The 17,081-nt window shown below is 33.1% G+C and overlaps 3 protein-coding genes across 4 annotated transcripts; 2 read left to right on the top strand and 1 right to left on the bottom strand.

Annotated features, from left to right (window-relative positions):
• Positions 1 to 360: 360 nt before the first annotated feature.
• On the top strand, positions 361 to 3,170 carry LOC107644533 (sirohydrochlorin ferrochelatase, chloroplastic). Of its 2 annotated transcripts, none has more exons than XM_016348414.3 (6): positions 361 to 463; positions 601 to 779; positions 888 to 949; positions 1,321 to 1,431; positions 1,745 to 1,837; positions 2,649 to 3,170. In XM_016348414.3, exons 1-6 carry the CDS (start codon positions 426 to 428, stop codon positions 2,754 to 2,756), a joined length of 591 nt encoding a protein of 196 aa, XP_016203900.1. In that variant the 5' UTR covers positions 361 to 425; the 3' UTR covers positions 2,757 to 3,170. The 2 variants fall into 2 exon arrangements, with proteins under 2 accessions (XP_016203900.1, XP_016203899.1); XM_016348413.3 differs by having other exon boundaries at positions 362 to 463; positions 589 to 779.
• A 1,593-nt stretch (positions 3,171 to 4,763) lies between these two features.
• Positions 4,764 to 8,007, top strand: LOC107644532 (uncharacterized). The gene is made up of 6 exons (XM_016348411.3): positions 4,764 to 4,999; positions 5,103 to 5,264; positions 6,224 to 6,298; positions 6,430 to 6,662; positions 6,890 to 6,937; positions 7,519 to 8,007. The coding sequence occupies exons 1-6, from the start codon at positions 4,909 to 4,911 to the stop codon at positions 7,744 to 7,746; spliced, it is 837 nt and encodes a 278-aa protein (XP_016203897.1). The 5' UTR covers positions 4,764 to 4,908; the 3' UTR covers positions 7,747 to 8,007.
• A 197-nt stretch (positions 8,008 to 8,204) lies between these two features.
• LOC107644529 (polyribonucleotide nucleotidyltransferase) lies at positions 8,205 to 16,336 on the bottom strand. Its single transcript, XM_016348408.3, has 16 exons — positions 15,806 to 16,336; positions 15,074 to 15,229; positions 14,824 to 14,994; positions 14,061 to 14,186; positions 13,799 to 13,960; positions 13,564 to 13,683; positions 12,749 to 12,886; positions 12,486 to 12,648; positions 11,868 to 11,993; positions 11,651 to 11,781; positions 10,900 to 11,119; positions 10,696 to 10,779; positions 10,453 to 10,532; positions 10,041 to 10,184; positions 9,239 to 9,913; positions 8,205 to 8,876 (listed from the first exon to the last, which is right to left on the bottom strand). Exons 1-16 carry the CDS (start codon positions 16,127 to 16,129, stop codon positions 8,769 to 8,771), a joined length of 2,928 nt encoding a protein of 975 aa, XP_016203894.1. The 5' UTR covers positions 16,130 to 16,336; the 3' UTR covers positions 8,205 to 8,768.
• Positions 16,337 to 17,081: the final 745 nt, after the last annotated feature.

The raw sequence follows: 17,081 nt of genomic DNA, 5'->3' as shown, positions 1-17,081 counted from the left end.
TGCTAAAGAGTAAAATATTTGACTAAAAAATTTTTGAAAATTAATTTGAAGTATTAGTTGAAGTTTTTATTTTTTTATTCTTAATAAACCCAAAATTAGCGAAAAAAGAAGGAGAGAGGGGATATTATTAGAGGATTAAACTTTTCTAAAGCCAAAAAATTGATAAAATAAAAAAATGAATATCTAATTAGTATTAAATTAAAATAATAAAATTCATAAATAATAAACATTATTTTTTTTTTGTTAAAATAAAAATTATTAATTTTATTACTATATTACTTTACTAAGATAGTGAGTTTTTTTTTTTTTCATTATTATAGGGTTTGCAAATTCTTGGAATGGGTTGATTGATATTTGATAGTATTATTAATGAGGCTATCCCCAAACTAAAAAAGGAAGCAACTTTTTGGTCCTTTGGTGTGCCCATGAAATCTCTTTCACTTCCTTCCCTTCCCTTCACAAGGTACTGCCTCCATTCTCCCTTTCAGTTTCTTCCTTTTTTTTCTTTTTTGTTTTTTTGTTTTCCTTTTTTTGGACAAGAACTTTTTTTTATTCTCTTACTTTGGTTGGTTCTTGTTATTGTTACGGACTTTCTGCAAGTGAAAGAGGAACAAACACGAGATGGGTATCCTTCAAAACCTCAAATTTGTCAGCAAAGACTCCAACTTTAAGCAGAGTACTGTGTCTGAGAGCTAAAAGCTATGTTGGGGTTGGTGATGGTGATGCAGTCATAATTGTGGATCATGGGTCGCGTCGCAAAGAGTCCAATCTCTTACTTAGTAAGCTCGGTTCTTTATTTTGATGTTATCACTCCTACTACCCCTTTTATTGTACTTTGGGAATACTATAATTTGAGGTATAAAATTAGTTTTGGTTTTTGATGTCAGATGAATTTGTGGAGATGTTTAAACATAAAACTGGGTACGAGATTGTGGAGCCTGCTCATATGGTAATTTACTAATTTTCTGTAATCTTTTTGTTTTTAATTTTATTCGTAAAAATTGGCCAAGTAGAGAAAAACATAGAATTAGAGAAATGTTAGCTGATAAAGTTTTTCGAATCTTGCAAGCATGATATGTAGTATGCATCATCTTAGGACTGTTAGCATTTTACTTAGGTTGTTTGTTTGTCATGGGCAATGACATTGTCTTTTCTCTTCATGAGGGGTAAAAGAGATTAAGCTTGTTTCATAGTGTGAACAATTTTCTTCATGGTGCATAAATCAACATCTTTTTTCTTTTCCTTTTCATTTTATGACAATATTATAATTTGGATTTCTGGGGGAATTCCTAATGTTTCATAATATATACACATTTTTAGGAATTAGCAGAACCATCAATTAGAGATGCCTTTCAATCTTGTGTCGAACAAGGTGCACAACGTGTCGTTATCAGCCCCTTTTTCCTCTCTCCCGGAAGGCACTGGAATCAGGTAGACCTTTGTAAAACTGTTATCTGTCCTATCTTTCTGTAAACAAAAGTGCTATGCGCACACCAAAAATCAGCCACCAAATCAGTCACTATGTATTTGTGTATAAATGAATACATATGTTGTTTAACTCATTTTCAATAGGTATTTTATATTTTAACATGTATTTTATGCCATTGGCTGATTTTGTGGCTGATTTTTGGTGTACATGTAGCGTGGTTCTTCTATAAATTGTTGTTGTGATTCCTCAACTTGATGAAGATTGAAGATTTCAGTAAGTGGCAAAATTCTTAAAACTCCTCATTGTATTATGTAGGACATTCCTTCGTTAAGTTCCGAGGCCGCAAAGGAGCATCCTGGCGTGTCATACATTGTAACCGCACCCCTTGGACTGCATGAGCTACTTGTGGTATGAACTCTTGTACATTTCACAATGTCATGTTTGCTGTCCCGAGTTGAGTTTTACAAATCACTCAGGAAAATGTTTTGTTTCCTCGGGTTTCAAGTTTAATAGCATTTTTATATCATGGCAAACAAAGCAATTCTGATTTAATTAGAATTCCTAAAAATATCATGTGGCAAGATGATTAAAAAGGTTTTATTTCAAATTGCCTTTTCATGAATCAATTGGAGTTGTTTAATGGATGAAATTTCTCTCATGCTTGATTAGTTAGGGAATATTATGCTTGGTTGGACTTTCTTAATGGATGAACCATGATCATAGACATTGTATCAGATTCAAAATTAAATAATTATATGTCAATTATCCTGCTTTTACCAAGCATAGGCAATTGATTCTGGCAAGGGTTCATATCGTCTTGTCACGCAAAACCTTTTGCATTGTCCTCTTCTGTTTTTTTTTTGTTTCCCACAGTATCCCCCAAACCCGGCTCCATTTGAAGGTTTGCCGCTGAACAATGGGTTGTTGCATACACAAAACGGGATTTGAACCCCCAACACTTGTTTATGCGGATTAGTGAGCTAACCACTGAACCAACCCAACTTGGTTTTCTACTATATCTATTTATAGTAAATCAATTACTAATAAAACTATCCTAATTGGGCCTTGGGCCTATTTTTTACTCCTTACACCGGTCTGAATCAAGCAATTATTATTTTGATGTGAAAGTGGAAGGAGTACTATGAAAAATAAATACCAAGCAATGAATCTATGTTGCATTATAACTGTCATATTGAACTTGAACAATCTTGTGGCACAGGATGTTGTGAATGATAGGATCAAGCATTGCTTGAAGCACATATCCGGAGATGCCGATGAGTGTTCTGTTTGTGCTGGGACTGGAAAATGCAGGCTTTATAATTCATGAAACAAAGTTGAAAGTCAAGGGAATTTCATTAACTGAGTTGCAATTCACCAAACTATTCTGAAGCCATGAGTTCAAGGGAGCACATGTAGATGTTGTCAATGGTCTGTTTCAGAAGAATCAAGATGGTTTCATGATCATGGTTCAATATGATACCTTGAAAGTGATTTGCTCAATGAGTGACAAGCATATTCTTCTCTTATATCATGATGATTCCCAAAGATTAAAGTTCAGTTTGTTCAATGAAAAATAATTGCAAGGGCATTAAATACGAAACTATTGTTTGCATATGCAAAGTTGTTAGTTGTAACTTGTAAGTTGTAACATTGTTTGAATCCATGTCTAAGTTGTAACATTATGAATAATAATCTATCGATCTATTTATAAATTTTATATCATATAAAAGTTGATGCAAGCTTATTATAGAATGAGTTTATGTTCTATTACTTTTTGTAATTGTATCATATCAGCATTTTGGCATAGATGACATTATATATATAAAATGATGTAAGCCTTTAATCAAGCTAATTAATTAAATTTGATACTTATTGTTACTTCATTGAATTAAAAAATAATAGTTAAATATAATTAATATCTATATTAGACACCAACAAAAGTAAAGACACCAACATTAACATCTATATTGAAATTATAATAATAATAATTTTCAGTTATAAATACTAAAAAATGTACATTATTTAATATATTTAAACACTCTTATTATTATTATTATTATTATTATTATTATTATTATTATTATTATTATTATTTCATCTCATTTATTCTCTATTTCTCTCAAATGAATCGTAAAAGTTAAAGACAATATATTTTGTGCTAACTTATTAATTTAAAATAATTTACAATTAAATGATTATAAAGGAGAAGATTTCACCTTTCAAAAATTAACTTAAAGCAAGTAGTATGCAATTTTAACTCAAATGGCAATCAATCTAAATCTTATATTCTAGTGATGTGTTATTAGTTATTACCAAATATAATCATAAACAGAGTGGGAGAAGCTTTTTGCTATTTATTTTACTTACAAAACCATGCAAATAGTAACATAGAAGAAAAGCTATTCTAAATTGGAACTAAGTAAAAAATAAATAAAAAATACTAATTGTTAAATTCAATTCAAGAATTTCTAATAATAATAACTAATAGTTAAAAAATAAAATCATTATTAACACACTACTTCTACAATCTTGAACGCAATTGTGGTTCGTTACTATTAGGGTTAAATACGATTTTGGTCTTTAAAATATAAATCGAAAATTTTTTTCTCCTCAACTTATTTTATACAAAATGGTGGTTTAATTTGGTTTTAAAATCGTCCATAAACTTTAACTTGATTTTAAATTTTTGGCGACGGAAGTCGAGACAAAAGTAAATTGTAGACAGCTTCTTCTTCTTCTTTTTTCCTTTCTCCTCCTTCTTCCTCCATTCCTCCTTCGCAGGAGTAAAAACATTCTCATTCTCTTATTTTTTCTTTTTTTTTATTTATAAATTTTTCTTGTTATGGATAATTTGGTCCAAAATTTTAAAATTTAAGTAAAAAGAACGATTTTAAAACTTGTTTTTAGACCTTAGAAACGATTTTGTATATAAAAAAAGATTGAAGACGAAAAAAATTTTTGACTTATACTTTAGAAATCATAATTGTACCTAACTCTTACAATTACTTGACATTTATATTTTAAATTCTCTTATTGTAAAATTATATTATCTATCATATAAATATAGACTAATTTTTTATATGAAAAAATATTGGTATTTTTTGTTAGAAATACGATTATTTAGTATAATTATAGTGGGTGAAGTGTCAAGTTGCAGCAATACCCTTTCTGGGTGTTGTATTAGCATTCTCTGCACATTCAAACAATACTATAATACACTTTAAATATCAATATTCAATTAAAACACTATCTCTATTTTGTATTTTCATATTAAAAATAATTTCCAACAAGTATACAACTAGACTAACAAAATAAATAAAGACAAATGCTTAAAAAAAAAAAAGTGTTTTTTCAGGAAGTGGGTGGCAGCTGCATGCTCTTTCCTCACATCCTAACATGAATATGGTGCTCCTCTGATTGATGCAAAGTACAAAGAGGAACAAGGAATTGAAAAAGGAAGAAACTTTGATTGGATTGAGATGATGGGTCATGTTTCAAAGTTTGTTCAAATATTCAGACTCTCTCCAATCTCTCGTTTCAACCAACACTTGTTCTTCACTACCACTACCAGTTAGTTACTCCACCCTCCTCCTTAACTCATCTTCTTATTGACCCATGATTAAATTTCTCAACTTTAATCCCTTTTCGTGTCTTCTATTATCATTGGATTCAGGTTACAAGTTCAGCAAATTGAAATTGGATATTGTGAAAACACAATTGGCGCTAAAACTGAAGAACAGCCTTCAACAACAACCAGGGAAACCCTTTTTTCATTCCCATGGCTTCAATCTCAATGTCCCAGCTAACTTCCTGCGTAAAAATAATCGCTTTTCTGGTAACAATAACTATCTAGTTCTGTTTTTCTTTTTCTCTTTAATATATTATTATTGTAAATTTTTCAATCAACTATATTCTCAGTGTGTGGTTTAGTGGAAGTTGGTATTCTCAACTAAAGATATATTTCAGTATGAAATAAGCAACATCAAAATTTGTGTTAATATTATTCAGATAACATTACAAAACTTTGATTTTGATGCACTGAAGCAATGCTTGTTGATTGCAATGGTTTGACACTTGTTTCTTTAAGGGTATGTTTGAGAGTTGGAGTTTTTGAGGGGAATATGGAAGGAAAGGATTTGAAGAGTAAAAAGAACTTCTGCTTACCCTTCAAGGCTTTTTCCTTCCATACCTTTTCTTCTCCTGCAAAATCAAAACTAACAAACACCCAATAAGATATCAAGTTCGAGTATTGGCAAATGGCAGAAACTGGTAAGGAGAGACTGATACCCTTAAAGTGAGCCGACAGGCTCAAGCTAGATTAGTTGTGCTTACATATTAACTTTGGATAGTAGTAGTTATACACTTATACTACAGAGAGAAAAAGCATTGATGCATTGCAGAAATAAATATTTTACATTATGGTCTAATATCATAAATTAAATCCATGTTAGCATACTAAACTTGAAGCAACTTGTGTTAATTGGCTTGTACCTAGTATGGAATCTTGTCACATTAAGCTGAAATTAGGTTCATGATGGTGATCATACTCATTTGACAAGTTTTCTTCACGTCTTGAGATGCATCATCTGGTTATGATTGACTATGATGATTATCTGTGTATCTTATTTGTGGGTTGTGGCAATGTGGCGTGGTTCTAGAATCGCCAATTAACTAGTTTTAATCTTTTTATATCAAATTTGAAGTTATACGCAAAAGGAAAATGTACTAAACATGCCCTTCCATTATCTGTGAGTGGTATAAAATGTAATATGAGGTTGATGATGCATATTTCAGGCAGTTACTTGAGCATTGGAAGCATATTAGGAGTGTCAATTGCATCAGCATCAGTTATAGCTCATGCCATGGATGGTGAGCCAGATATCTCATCTCATTGGTATTAATGCACTTTTAACTTTTCTATATTTCTTCATATTCTCCCTCCCTATCTCATTTTCTCATGTTTTTCTTTCAATAACTTGAGTTTTCTTGTTTGTTTAAAGCTGGGGATGCTTTGGTGGATGATCCTTCTGATAACTCACAGGATGTTTCTGAGGAGGAAGAAATTGTGCACCACTTTTTGAAATTCACTAGGAAATTCTGGCTTCCTGTTCTTTTCTTTCTTACAGTGTTGACGAACTTGGATGATCCGATTATGATCTTGTTTGTCAAAGTTACCTTGTTTCTCCTAAGCACCAAGCCCAATCCTTTCTCTGTCTATATTTTTGTTGATCAGGTCAGATCATGTATTAATATCTGATGGATTTTTTGTTATTTTCATATTTTAATCATCGCAAGATCTTTCATAGGTCTAGAACATTTTTTATGAGACGAAAACATATATATTGAATTGTGGTCTTATTCTTAACCTAAAGGCTCTTTTATTTTGAATAAATATTTGATAGAAACAACGAAAAATGTTTATGTGATTATATATCTCTTGAAAATGTCCTTATATTGCAGCTGTGCGAACAATCCATGCGTCAAGATACTCGTTTTTTCAAGAAAAAGGTGCATGACATCCCTTATTAGCTTATTTTTTCGCATGCTAGTCAGCTATCTCATTTTTATCACTTGTACTCCACTGATACCTAACATCAATATATCATGATTGAATTCCTTTTCTCTTGTAATAGCACTTAATCATGATATTGAATTTCCATACATCAATATATCATCAATATGTTGCTTTTAATGTTTTGTTACTAGATCACCCAATCTTAACCAGTTCTTTTATTGCATCTCCCTATTTCCACATTGTTATTGACTCATGTTTTTATTTGTACTGTATTTTCCCCCTACAGATTTAGTTGGTGTAAAAATGAACATAATATATACGTATGTAATGATGAGTGCAACGATATTTGGAACTTGGATTTTAATTTGTATGCATTGTCAGTACAAGACAGTTTCTAACAAACATTTAATCATGTAGCTACATCGATGAAAATATTTGACTTTGCCATGTTGATAGAACAAATATCATATATTTTGACCGAGAATTTGCATGCGGATATGGATAAGGATGTCTTAGAATCTTGTTATTCTTTTGAGTAAAACCTTTGGTATCTTATGATCCTTTGATCTTGCAGCCGTATGCCAGCAAAGTTGAAGTTCATGACTATAAGCTTCTATGCCTGGCTGCTGTGGAAGTAAGAGATCAAAAGTTCACTTTGGTTGGAATTCTTGGTACTTGGTGGTCATTGCCTCATTTACCAACTTGGGAAGCAATTTCTTTAGTTAAGAATAGAGTTGGAAGCATCTTTGTGAAACCAACTGAGAACTATCACTATCATACTCAATTACCTGAATTGTGCTGATGTATTGGCATGTGTGTCCATCAAACATTGTTGTTTTAGATTTACTTTTGTTTGTTACTATCTTTTATTTTTTTACTCAGTTAGAAGATTAGATTATTATTCAATCTCTGTTTTTCTAGTTACCATCTGAATAATCCTCATATCTAGGATCATAATTATAAATATTTGATTTTAACATTATTATAACTTTTCCATTTTATGAACAAAGCATTTTTTTATTTAATGTATAATGCTGTATTCGCATGGTATGTTTTTAGAAAATTTTTGTATTTACATATTGTATTATATATTGTATATTGGTTAGGGTTTAGCTATTGATGTATGGAATTTGAAAGCCATTGAACCGTATGCTTGTTAAATTTTTAGATCTTTGCAACAGAAATAATAAAACAGAAAGTAGAGTTTATTGTTTTTACCATTTTTGTTTTCTCTTTACAAAATTCAAAAAACGGAAATCAGAAACCAAATCACATTTTCCATTTAGATGAGGATCAAATATTCATAAATGAACATGCAATCAATATAAGTACCAAAACCCTAGCAAGAATAACTCGTATACATTTATTTAGTCCTTCCCTCAACAAAAATTAAACAGATAGTAGTATAGATGATTAACAACTAAATGTTAGTCAATTACTAGACTCATACCACTGTCTTGCTATGAAACGGTGGTTATTTTGGTAATCTTGCATCAACCATCTCTAGACTGTGACTCATTTTCATCAGCATTTCATGCTTCATATGGTTAAATCTATGGACCACAATGTGAAATGTCTCCCAAAATTCATTGAATGAATTTTCAGCAGCTCAACAACAATTTAGTGTAGTCTCACTAAATGGTGTCGGTGGCATGAACTGACTGATGTCAATAGCACTCGTTATGATCCAGTTCTTTAATAAAATCACTGGTGACTAACCAGAAACCAGAATAACAATCACTTTTGCTTCCAGCGTGCTGCGAGTAGATCTCCGAAGTCATCATCTTAGCGGATCGCTCGAGAAAAGGAATGACCACTAGGAATTTAGTCTTCATCCACCATAGTCATTACTGGAATCCCCTTGCTAGAAAAGCTTGAGCATGCTACTCTGATCTCCTCACCTATCTTAAAGTTCCTTTTATCACTATTCTCCTACATGACAAAACAAGGAATACAAATTAATTGATAGTGCAAAACACATGGGTGGACTTCAGAAATGAAAAGGATTAAAAAATTCATCTGATAAATGGTCTACGATGAAATTAATGTGGATTTGCAAGTGTGTAAACTTCTGTATGAACGATCAGTTGAAAATTCCAGCTATAACCCATAGATAAAGTCCAACAAATGCATTGTTCTCAACCACTGAAAAAGGTAATATGATGTGCAATGATGGGCAAAGTGTATATAAGATGTTAATTACGTGTATATAAGATGTTAATTAAAGCTACACACAGAGAGAGAAAGGGGACATTGAGCATCTATGTCATTAAGGATATAAAGGCAACTCATACCTCAAATCGGTACATTCCTTTAAGTCCTCCACCCAAATCCAATACCAACCCGTGTGAACGAATTTGATGCACTTTGGAAGTAACTTTAGTTCCAATTTTCAGTTGTTTTGCAGTTACCGCTTCCTTATCTTCAGCTTCCTTCTCACACTCCTCCAAATGCGAACTAGACTTTTTCTGCTTCAGATTTTTTGACTTCTTAGCATTAGTACGTGGGAAGGGACCTGAATGCAAAGATGAAGCATCCATCACATCTTGAGATTGACGAGATTTTGACTTGTGAATTGGTTCTCTCCTTTTATTTTTGGGGGTATCCTCTGATGTCAGATTTGAGCTGGTAGACTTCTCATCCCCACACTCTTCAGCACTACGTATTAAAAATACTGGTACTTGGGAGGTAGCTGGCTTCGCCTCACCTAATTCATTTTTGCCTATCGGAAAATCAGAGGCAGAATTTTGTTGCTCTTCTGCTTTAGATTCATCCCCAACCGGTGCCCAAATTTTGGCTGTTTCTTTTGCAGATGCCACAGATACTTCACCTACATCATCAGTCTCTGATCCTCCGGGACGAGGCTTAACTGCCTTAAGGGATAATTTAATGTTACCACGAACATCTTGGCCTATGCACATCAAAGAAAGCTGCTGGCCAATAGAGACTATATCTGCAACTCGAGAAACCTGTGGAAATGGTAGAGTTATTAAAGACAAAGTATTATATGCAAAATTCTGTTCCTGTTGGTAGCAGAAACAACAATAATATGGCTCTTAAAGATAAGAAATTATGATAAGTTAAAATCATACATACCGGCTCATGTGACAACTCAGAAATGTGGAGAAGCCCTTGCTGGCCACCATTAAACTCCACAAAAGCTCCATATTCTTTTATAGAGGTGACAACACCTTTGTAGATTCCTCCAACTTCAATTTCACGGCCTACTATAAAATCAATCTGACAAACAAGAATGGTCATCAATACGACATCCATGAAGGAAGAAACAAGAGTGGATATTTCACCATTCATCATTAATAAATACATTATTTTTTTTATGGGATACATATAAGGATAAACTACACATGTCAAAATGATTTAGAAGATAAATCAATATTTCCTAAAACAGGAGAGAAACATTGTCTCCCTTGGGAATGCCATAATGCCATTACAGATGACAAGCATAGCTTTATAGAAAAATTAAGGCTAAACATGATAGAAGAACTACCTTCTCCAGTAATTTGTCCATTACAGCCTGATTTTTAGCAACTATTGTAAGCGTTCCATCGCCTACAGACATCCGTGCACCTGATTGTAATACATAATAGCATAGTCAATAAACATAACATATACAAATGTGTTCTGCTTCACAAAATATATATACAGCATACTAGAAACACAACATTTATAGGTAAACCAACAAGAGGACAGAATGTGGTAAACATCCAAGATGCTTCAAACTTAAAGTGACCTGTTTCCTCTTCCATTTTTCTCTTTAGAGCACCCATTGGCCCAATTAGGCGACGAATAGCATCATTGCTGTACTTTAAGGTGGCTGCATTAGCAAAGAAAAATTTCATACTTAGAAAGGGTGTTTTGCATGGTAGGAAAACCTATTCTAAAAAACACCAAAAGTGAAGAATAGGGTGGGCGAAAAGAGGTTAAAAGTCGAGACCTAATCGTGGCGTAGTACTGTCATCCTTGTTACGAGGTGCACTAATTTCCTGTTCCATGTGATCAAGAATTTGAAGGCGAGCTTTACGAGCAGGTTCTAAACATTCACATATGATATCTACAGGAATTCCAGCTGGTTTTATGTCCAACTGAATAGCAGTAACTCCTTTTCGAGTTCCAGCAATCTTGAAGTCCATGTCACCCAAGTGGTCTTCCAAGCCCTTAAAAATAAATTTTTTTAAATTTAATACTTGGTAAGAGAACAATCATCTATTATGTTGTTCAATATCAATATCACTATGAATATACACCTAAGAATCCTACAAATGGGGAACCTAATTAGGCAATGTCAACAACAAAATCATATCCCACTTGGGGAGGGGAGCGGTCGGCTTCATGGATCAAATGACGCAATTGCGCTCTATCAGGACTGCAGTGAGATCATTTATACATAAATCTCCCTTGGCCACCTCATAATTAGGCAATGCCGATACATGAAAAATATTAAAGACCTACTAATACCACAAAGAGTGTCTTTGGCTGTAAGAGGATCATTGATGGAAAATGTATTTTTTCATTAAGATTGCCTATGAATAAAAAAATAAATTTGAATATAAATCAAAATATTAAATGATTAAAAAATGTTGATAAAATTTTTTACATAAGTAGACTAGTAAAGTTCAAATTTTTAATTCAATAATACTCCAAACAAACATTGTAAAGAAATGCACTCAATACGTTGTGAAAAATACCAGAATATCAGTCAATATACGATAATCCGCTATTTCACCAGTGGATGGATCAACTTCACTGATAAGACCCACAGAAACACCAGCAACATGTTCACGTACTGGAATGCCAGCATCCATAAGAGCCATGCTACCTTCAAAGAAGAAAATATTCAGGAACAAGCATCTTTATTTTGTAAATGTCAACACAAATGCTGCTACTTAGGGTTAGAATGAGCACCTCCACATACTGTTGCCATTGATGTTGAACCATCTGAAGCCATGACTTCTGAGTTGACACGAACAGTATAGGGAAAATCATCTTCGGGAGGCAAAACAGCAAGAAGGGCTTTCTCAGCAAGAGTTCCTACAAAAATAAAACAGTAGAGAAACCAACCTCTAGTTAGGAACTTAAGTTTTGTATAAGACAATCTGTAATTACTTAGAACTCATCATCCTTTGGTTGTTGTAGTTTCTAGAATGAATAACTTGATCATATAACCATAGCTAAACATAAAACCAGGCATATCATGGAGAAGTCAATTAGTATAAAGCACACCATCGTTTCGCATAAATGATTGTTTTAGCACCCCTTTCATCTAAAATATGATGGATCAAGGTTGTGCTAAATAAAGCCAATTACAATAGTATTGATTTATATCTTATACCGGTACTTCCATCTCACATGAGTAGTGAACAAAAAATTCAAATTCAAATTCAAATTCAACATCAACTATCTAACTATAAGCCATTTGGTATTCAATATTTTCATTATCTAGTAAAGAACTAATTTTGACTTTTAACCCTTTTTCTTTTTCTTCTTATTTATTTATTTTAATTGTTTGTGTGCATAATTTACCATGCCCAACTTCACGCCTGTTCAGACCACCACGTTTACCAACTTCATTAATGCAATGAGGTGGAAAACTGTAGTGAAGCATGAATCGCTTTGTTGGAGGACCAACTAAAGAGTCCAATCTTTGAGCATCTGTAGGTGCTCCAAGTGTTACTGTACAGAGGACCTGTCCATGGCAACAATAAAATATACATTTCAGTTTGCAATTATCAAGCTTTTAGAAATCAATAACAGAATAAAACATAAAATAAAATCATAGAATAGACCTGTGTTTCTCCACGGTTAAAAAGTGAAGATCCATGCAATACGGAATAAATTCCAGCTTCACAACATAAAGGCCTAACTTCATCCAACCGTCTTCCATCAACTCTGAATCCTTCTGCAATAATTCTTTTACGGACAACCTACATTGTGAAAATATAAACACCAATCTTCAACAAATCCTAAAACAATATATGAGAGAGATATATAACTTACATCCGACAATTTTGGAATCTTATGTTATCCCTTAAAAAAGTTTCTGTATGGTGTGGATTATGTCTACCTATATTAAATTTTTTTTATAAAAAAATAAAATAAAAATGACAACAGCAATAACAAAAAAACTTTTTAGTGGAAACATCATATGTAATTCTGTCATGATCAAGTTAACCATCACCAATCATACACTAAGTAACTTTGTAGCTTGTAAGGTATTTTAAAAATTTCAAATAATAAGGCAGTGAGTTTCACCAAAGAGCAAACAAGTTTTTCCTTCTGTGTTTATTTTAAAATTTAGCACCAAAACCTCATGAAAGAAAATACTTATCTACTTAGGTATCTAGACACTTTAATAGATGATGACTTCGACAGATATTCCAATTCAAGAAGTATTGAAAGAAAGAAGAAGATAAATTTTTATCATCCCCAACCATGTCTAAGGTATATATGGCCAGAGGTTATTCAAATAATATGGTAAGATTTTCTCATTTTAAAACTGAATAATTAAGCAAGGAGTCAAGGATAATATATTTGTATATTGGGGAGAAAAATTAGAAGACTGTTCGCCCCCTAATTTCTAACTAATCACATGGCTGCATACCTTCTTCCTCACTGTGTCTACTGCCTTCGGCAAAACTTTTAAGCTCTCTTCATCACCTTCTTCCTCAAGCACCCTCTTTACATCTTGTGTAATACCATCCAATGCTTCTCCACGCTCAAACTGGAAGTAATTATTGGAAAAACCCACAAAAATTAATGAGAGAGTTCAATGTCTAGTTTACTATACTAATCACAAAAAGCACAAAGAAAGAAAAAAGGAGGTAGAAAAAGAACACCTTTCCATAACTAGGATCAGTAAAAACAGCTTCAATAGGCGCTGCTGCCATGCTGCTAACTTTCTCCATTGTTCTGTCAGACAACATAGAAAGTCTGTATTCTTTCTTAGATTTACCAGCTTTTGCAGCAAGCCTGATCTGAGGTTCAATATACTTAATTGCCTGAACAATTAGAGGAACATATCTCAATAACATCCCAATTATAGAGAGGAATAATAATAATAATAATAATAATAAAAATGGTTTTGACTTTTGAAGTCACCTCAGGATGAGCCAATCTTATCCCAGCTTCTAGATCTTTCTCAGAAATCTCACGGGCTTGTACATCGATCATCAAAGTTTTGTCCCTTGTACATGCATATATCAAATTAAGATCACTTACACTTAACTGCATCAAGAAAATAAGGAGCTATAAGAAAATAGGAAATGGTATTTCATTATTAAACAACCAGATTATTGTCATTAACATACCCACATAAAATAGAATTTCAATGTTAATTAGAAGGGAAAAAATGCTTAAAATCAAATTGAGGTGCAATTTGCAAAACCAACACATTTTCTGATACAAAAAGTATGCTAGATGGTCATTTTGAGTGAAATAGTAAGAATGGTAATATGCAAAACTCATCAAAGAAAGTAGATTGGCAGTTCAACTCAACTTCAAATATAAAAGAACAATAAAACACAATGGGTGGAGTAAGAGAAACTGCTTAACAAAACAAAGGATGCCCCCAACCCATTTTATATAAAACATTATATATTAATAGAGTTTAATTTTGACGCGCTAATAGTGTAAAGAGTTTTACATGGTTATTCAATTAGTTTCAAGCGTTTAGATGATTTTTTAAATAGTAGGTTTGAAAATTAGTTATTTTACTGATGTGACAACACATGATTAGTTGTTTGTGTAAAACTATTTCACACTGATAGCGCATAAAAATTAAATTCATATTCATATTAAATATATTAATATATTAATATATAGAAATCTGATAACTAACGTAGTGAAAGAATTTTAAAATTACCTCATCCATAGTAGGATTTATAATGAATTGCCCACATATCCTCCCAATACGAATCATTCCTATGGGACCACCCCAAGGAATATCTGATAACATAAGAGCAGCAGATGTTGCATTAGCTGCTAGTACATCTGGATCTTGATTTCCATCAGAAGAAAGAACACTTGCCATAACCTAGAAGTCATGCATTTTTGTTACTAAAATAAAAAATAGAAAACATTTTGAATAAAGGATAACTTAACAATGGCCTCACCTGAACCTCATGGTAAAACCCAGGCGGGAATAATGGCCGAATTGGACGGTCAATGATCCGACCACACAATAGTTCACGTTCCTTTGGGGCACCTTCCCTACGCATATATGTTGTTGGAATCACACCTTGGGCAAACTGCTTTTCTTGGTAATCCACCTATTAACAACCGACACATTGGTCAATTTGATTCTTATTACAAAAAAAGGGAGTATAGATTCCTATTCCTGTACTTCAGCAAATTCTGATTGTCAGAGAAAAGAATTGGACATGAGTACATGTCACAATACATATGAGGCAACAGTTAGACAACTCCACAATTCTGAACTGCGGTGTACTATTATTCCTACTACATAACTATTTATTTCAGATGTCCTTAAATTGAGGAGTACTATTCCCATACCATCATTTCAATCCTGAAAATCAATCCATTCAAATTCACACACCCCATATTGATCCTAACACTTCCCTACCTATACTCTATCACGACCCTCTAATACATAAGTGAACTAAGAGCCAGGCCAAGAAAAGAAAAGTAACCTATTCTCTATGCTCCCAACCGAGGTACATTAATGAGCTTAGCTTATTGAGTTTCTAACGAAAAATCGAAGCAAGGAGTAGCTTCGGAAAAATGCTCAATTCACTTCCATCCCTATAAAATAAATGACAAAAAAAATACAAAGCTTTTTTTTTTTTTTTCATTTGATGAAAGAAGAAAGAAATGAGGGAACATACAGTGAGGGGCAAGAAATCGCGAACGGCGTCGCCCCTGGCGGAGCAGACGGTGGAGAGGACGTTGGTGCCGTCCAAGCCCAAAACGACGGCGCCGTTTGCGAAGCGTGCGACCTTGCCGCTCTCGAGAGTGATGAGGCGGGACCCTACTTCGAATTCCTCCTTGAAGGATTCCAGGACCTTGGTGGTTGTTGGCGGTGAGTCAGGGTCGGGTTGGGACTGGGTGGCGGAGCAGAGGGTGCGACGGAGGTGGAGGAAAGTGGGGAGAGTGCGGAGGAAGAGAGGGTTGGGCCTCGCCCTTGACCTCACTCTCAGCAGGGACGCCATTGATGCTGATGCAGTTACAGTGGTGAGGTTTTGGGGTTTATTTAGGGTTTAGGAGATTTTTTATTATTTTTATTTTTTTGGGTTATATTTTCATTTTTTTTTTTCACAACTTTTTTTTATAATAACTTACAAGCTATATTGCCTTTTGTAACCAAACCAAATAATAAATAAATAAAAGGGGAAATTCAATACACCTAGCTTTTGTTTAAATTGTGTTGGAACAATTTTAATAATATTTTATAAGGAAAAAAGGGTATTTGAAGCAAATTATAACATATGATAAACTAGTACATTTTGGGGGAAAAAAAACCCCAAAAAAAGAGAGAAAATTTGAGGTGACTAATTAGGACTTTGAGGAAATTTAAGCTAACTTTGGAAGATTTTTTTTTGGTGACTTAAAAGAAAAATAAACAAAAACTAAGAAAGAAAAAAAAAAAACAAGAAACTGCTTAAGAAAGGCAGTCCCGATACTACTTTCAAACTCCTTCCAAGGTAATGGAAGCTCCACTTGAGAAGAAATAGTCCTCATTGCAGTCTTTGCCATGATGTCTGCTACTGTATTTGCATCTCTCAAGATCAACCGAAGATCAGCACGCCATTTCCAAGACATGATATCTCGGATTTTTAACACCAAAGGATCAGTAAACCCAGAGCAATCTTGTAAATTATTTTTAAGTCATGTATGAAAATACTTTAAAAAAAAGAAATGAGTGACAAGATTAAAGAGGGCAAACAATATTGATACTTTTTTTCATTTTGAAACCTCCATTTTTCCTTACCATCTAAATTGAGGAAGGGTTAAGAGAATGACACATTTGCTTATCATTTTTCTCGTCATAGTAATTATTGAAACATCTAAATATAAACATAAACATAAAAATAAAAGTGACATGATTTATTAATTATTTTCTTTATATTTTCTTTAGAAAATAAAAATGTTGTTTTATATGAA

The sequence above is a fragment of the Arachis ipaensis genome, chromosome B5, assembly GCF_059453495.1.
Source record: "Arachis ipaensis isolate K30076 ecotype BB chromosome B5, ASM5945349v1, whole genome shotgun sequence".
NCBI lineage: Eukaryota > Viridiplantae > Streptophyta > Magnoliopsida > Fabales > Fabaceae > Arachis > Arachis ipaensis.
The sequence above is the reverse complement of the archived record's forward strand: the minus strand, read 5'-3'. Positions and strand labels throughout refer to the sequence as shown.

Bases quoted from the DNA above. Each gene is read 5' to 3' on its own strand.
- LOC107644529 (XM_016348408.3), bottom strand. From the start codon at position 16,129: ATGGCGTCCCTGCTGAGAGTGAGGTCAAGGGCGAGGCCCAACCCTCTC. The intron at 13,684-13,798 runs GTGTTCTTTTTC...AATTACTTCCAG, and splicing joins CTGATCCTAGTTATGGAAAG to TTTGAGCGTGGAGAAGCATT. The intron at 11,120-11,650 runs GTATTTTTCACA...TTTATTTTTAAG, and splicing joins GTATATTGACTGATATTCTG to GGCTTGGAAGACCACTTGGG.
- LOC107644532 (XM_016348411.3), top strand. From the start codon at position 4,909: ATGATGGGTCATGTTTCAAAGTTTGTTCAAATATTCAGACTCTCTCCA. The intron at 5,265-6,223 runs GTAACAATAACT...TGCATATTTCAG, and splicing joins TAAAAATAATCGCTTTTCTG to GCAGTTACTTGAGCATTGGA. The intron at 6,663-6,889 runs GTCAGATCATGT...CTTATATTGCAG, and splicing joins TCTATATTTTTGTTGATCAG to CTGTGCGAACAATCCATGCG.
- LOC107644533 (XM_016348413.3), top strand. From the start codon at position 426: ATGAAATCTCTTTCACTTCCTTCCCTTCCCTTCACAAG. The intron at 950-1,320 runs GTAATTTACTAA...ACACATTTTTAG, and splicing joins TTGTGGAGCCTGCTCATATG to GAATTAGCAGAACCATCAAT. The intron at 1,838-2,648 runs GTATGAACTCTT...CTTGTGGCACAG, and splicing joins GACTGCATGAGCTACTTGTG to GATGTTGTGAATGATAGGAT.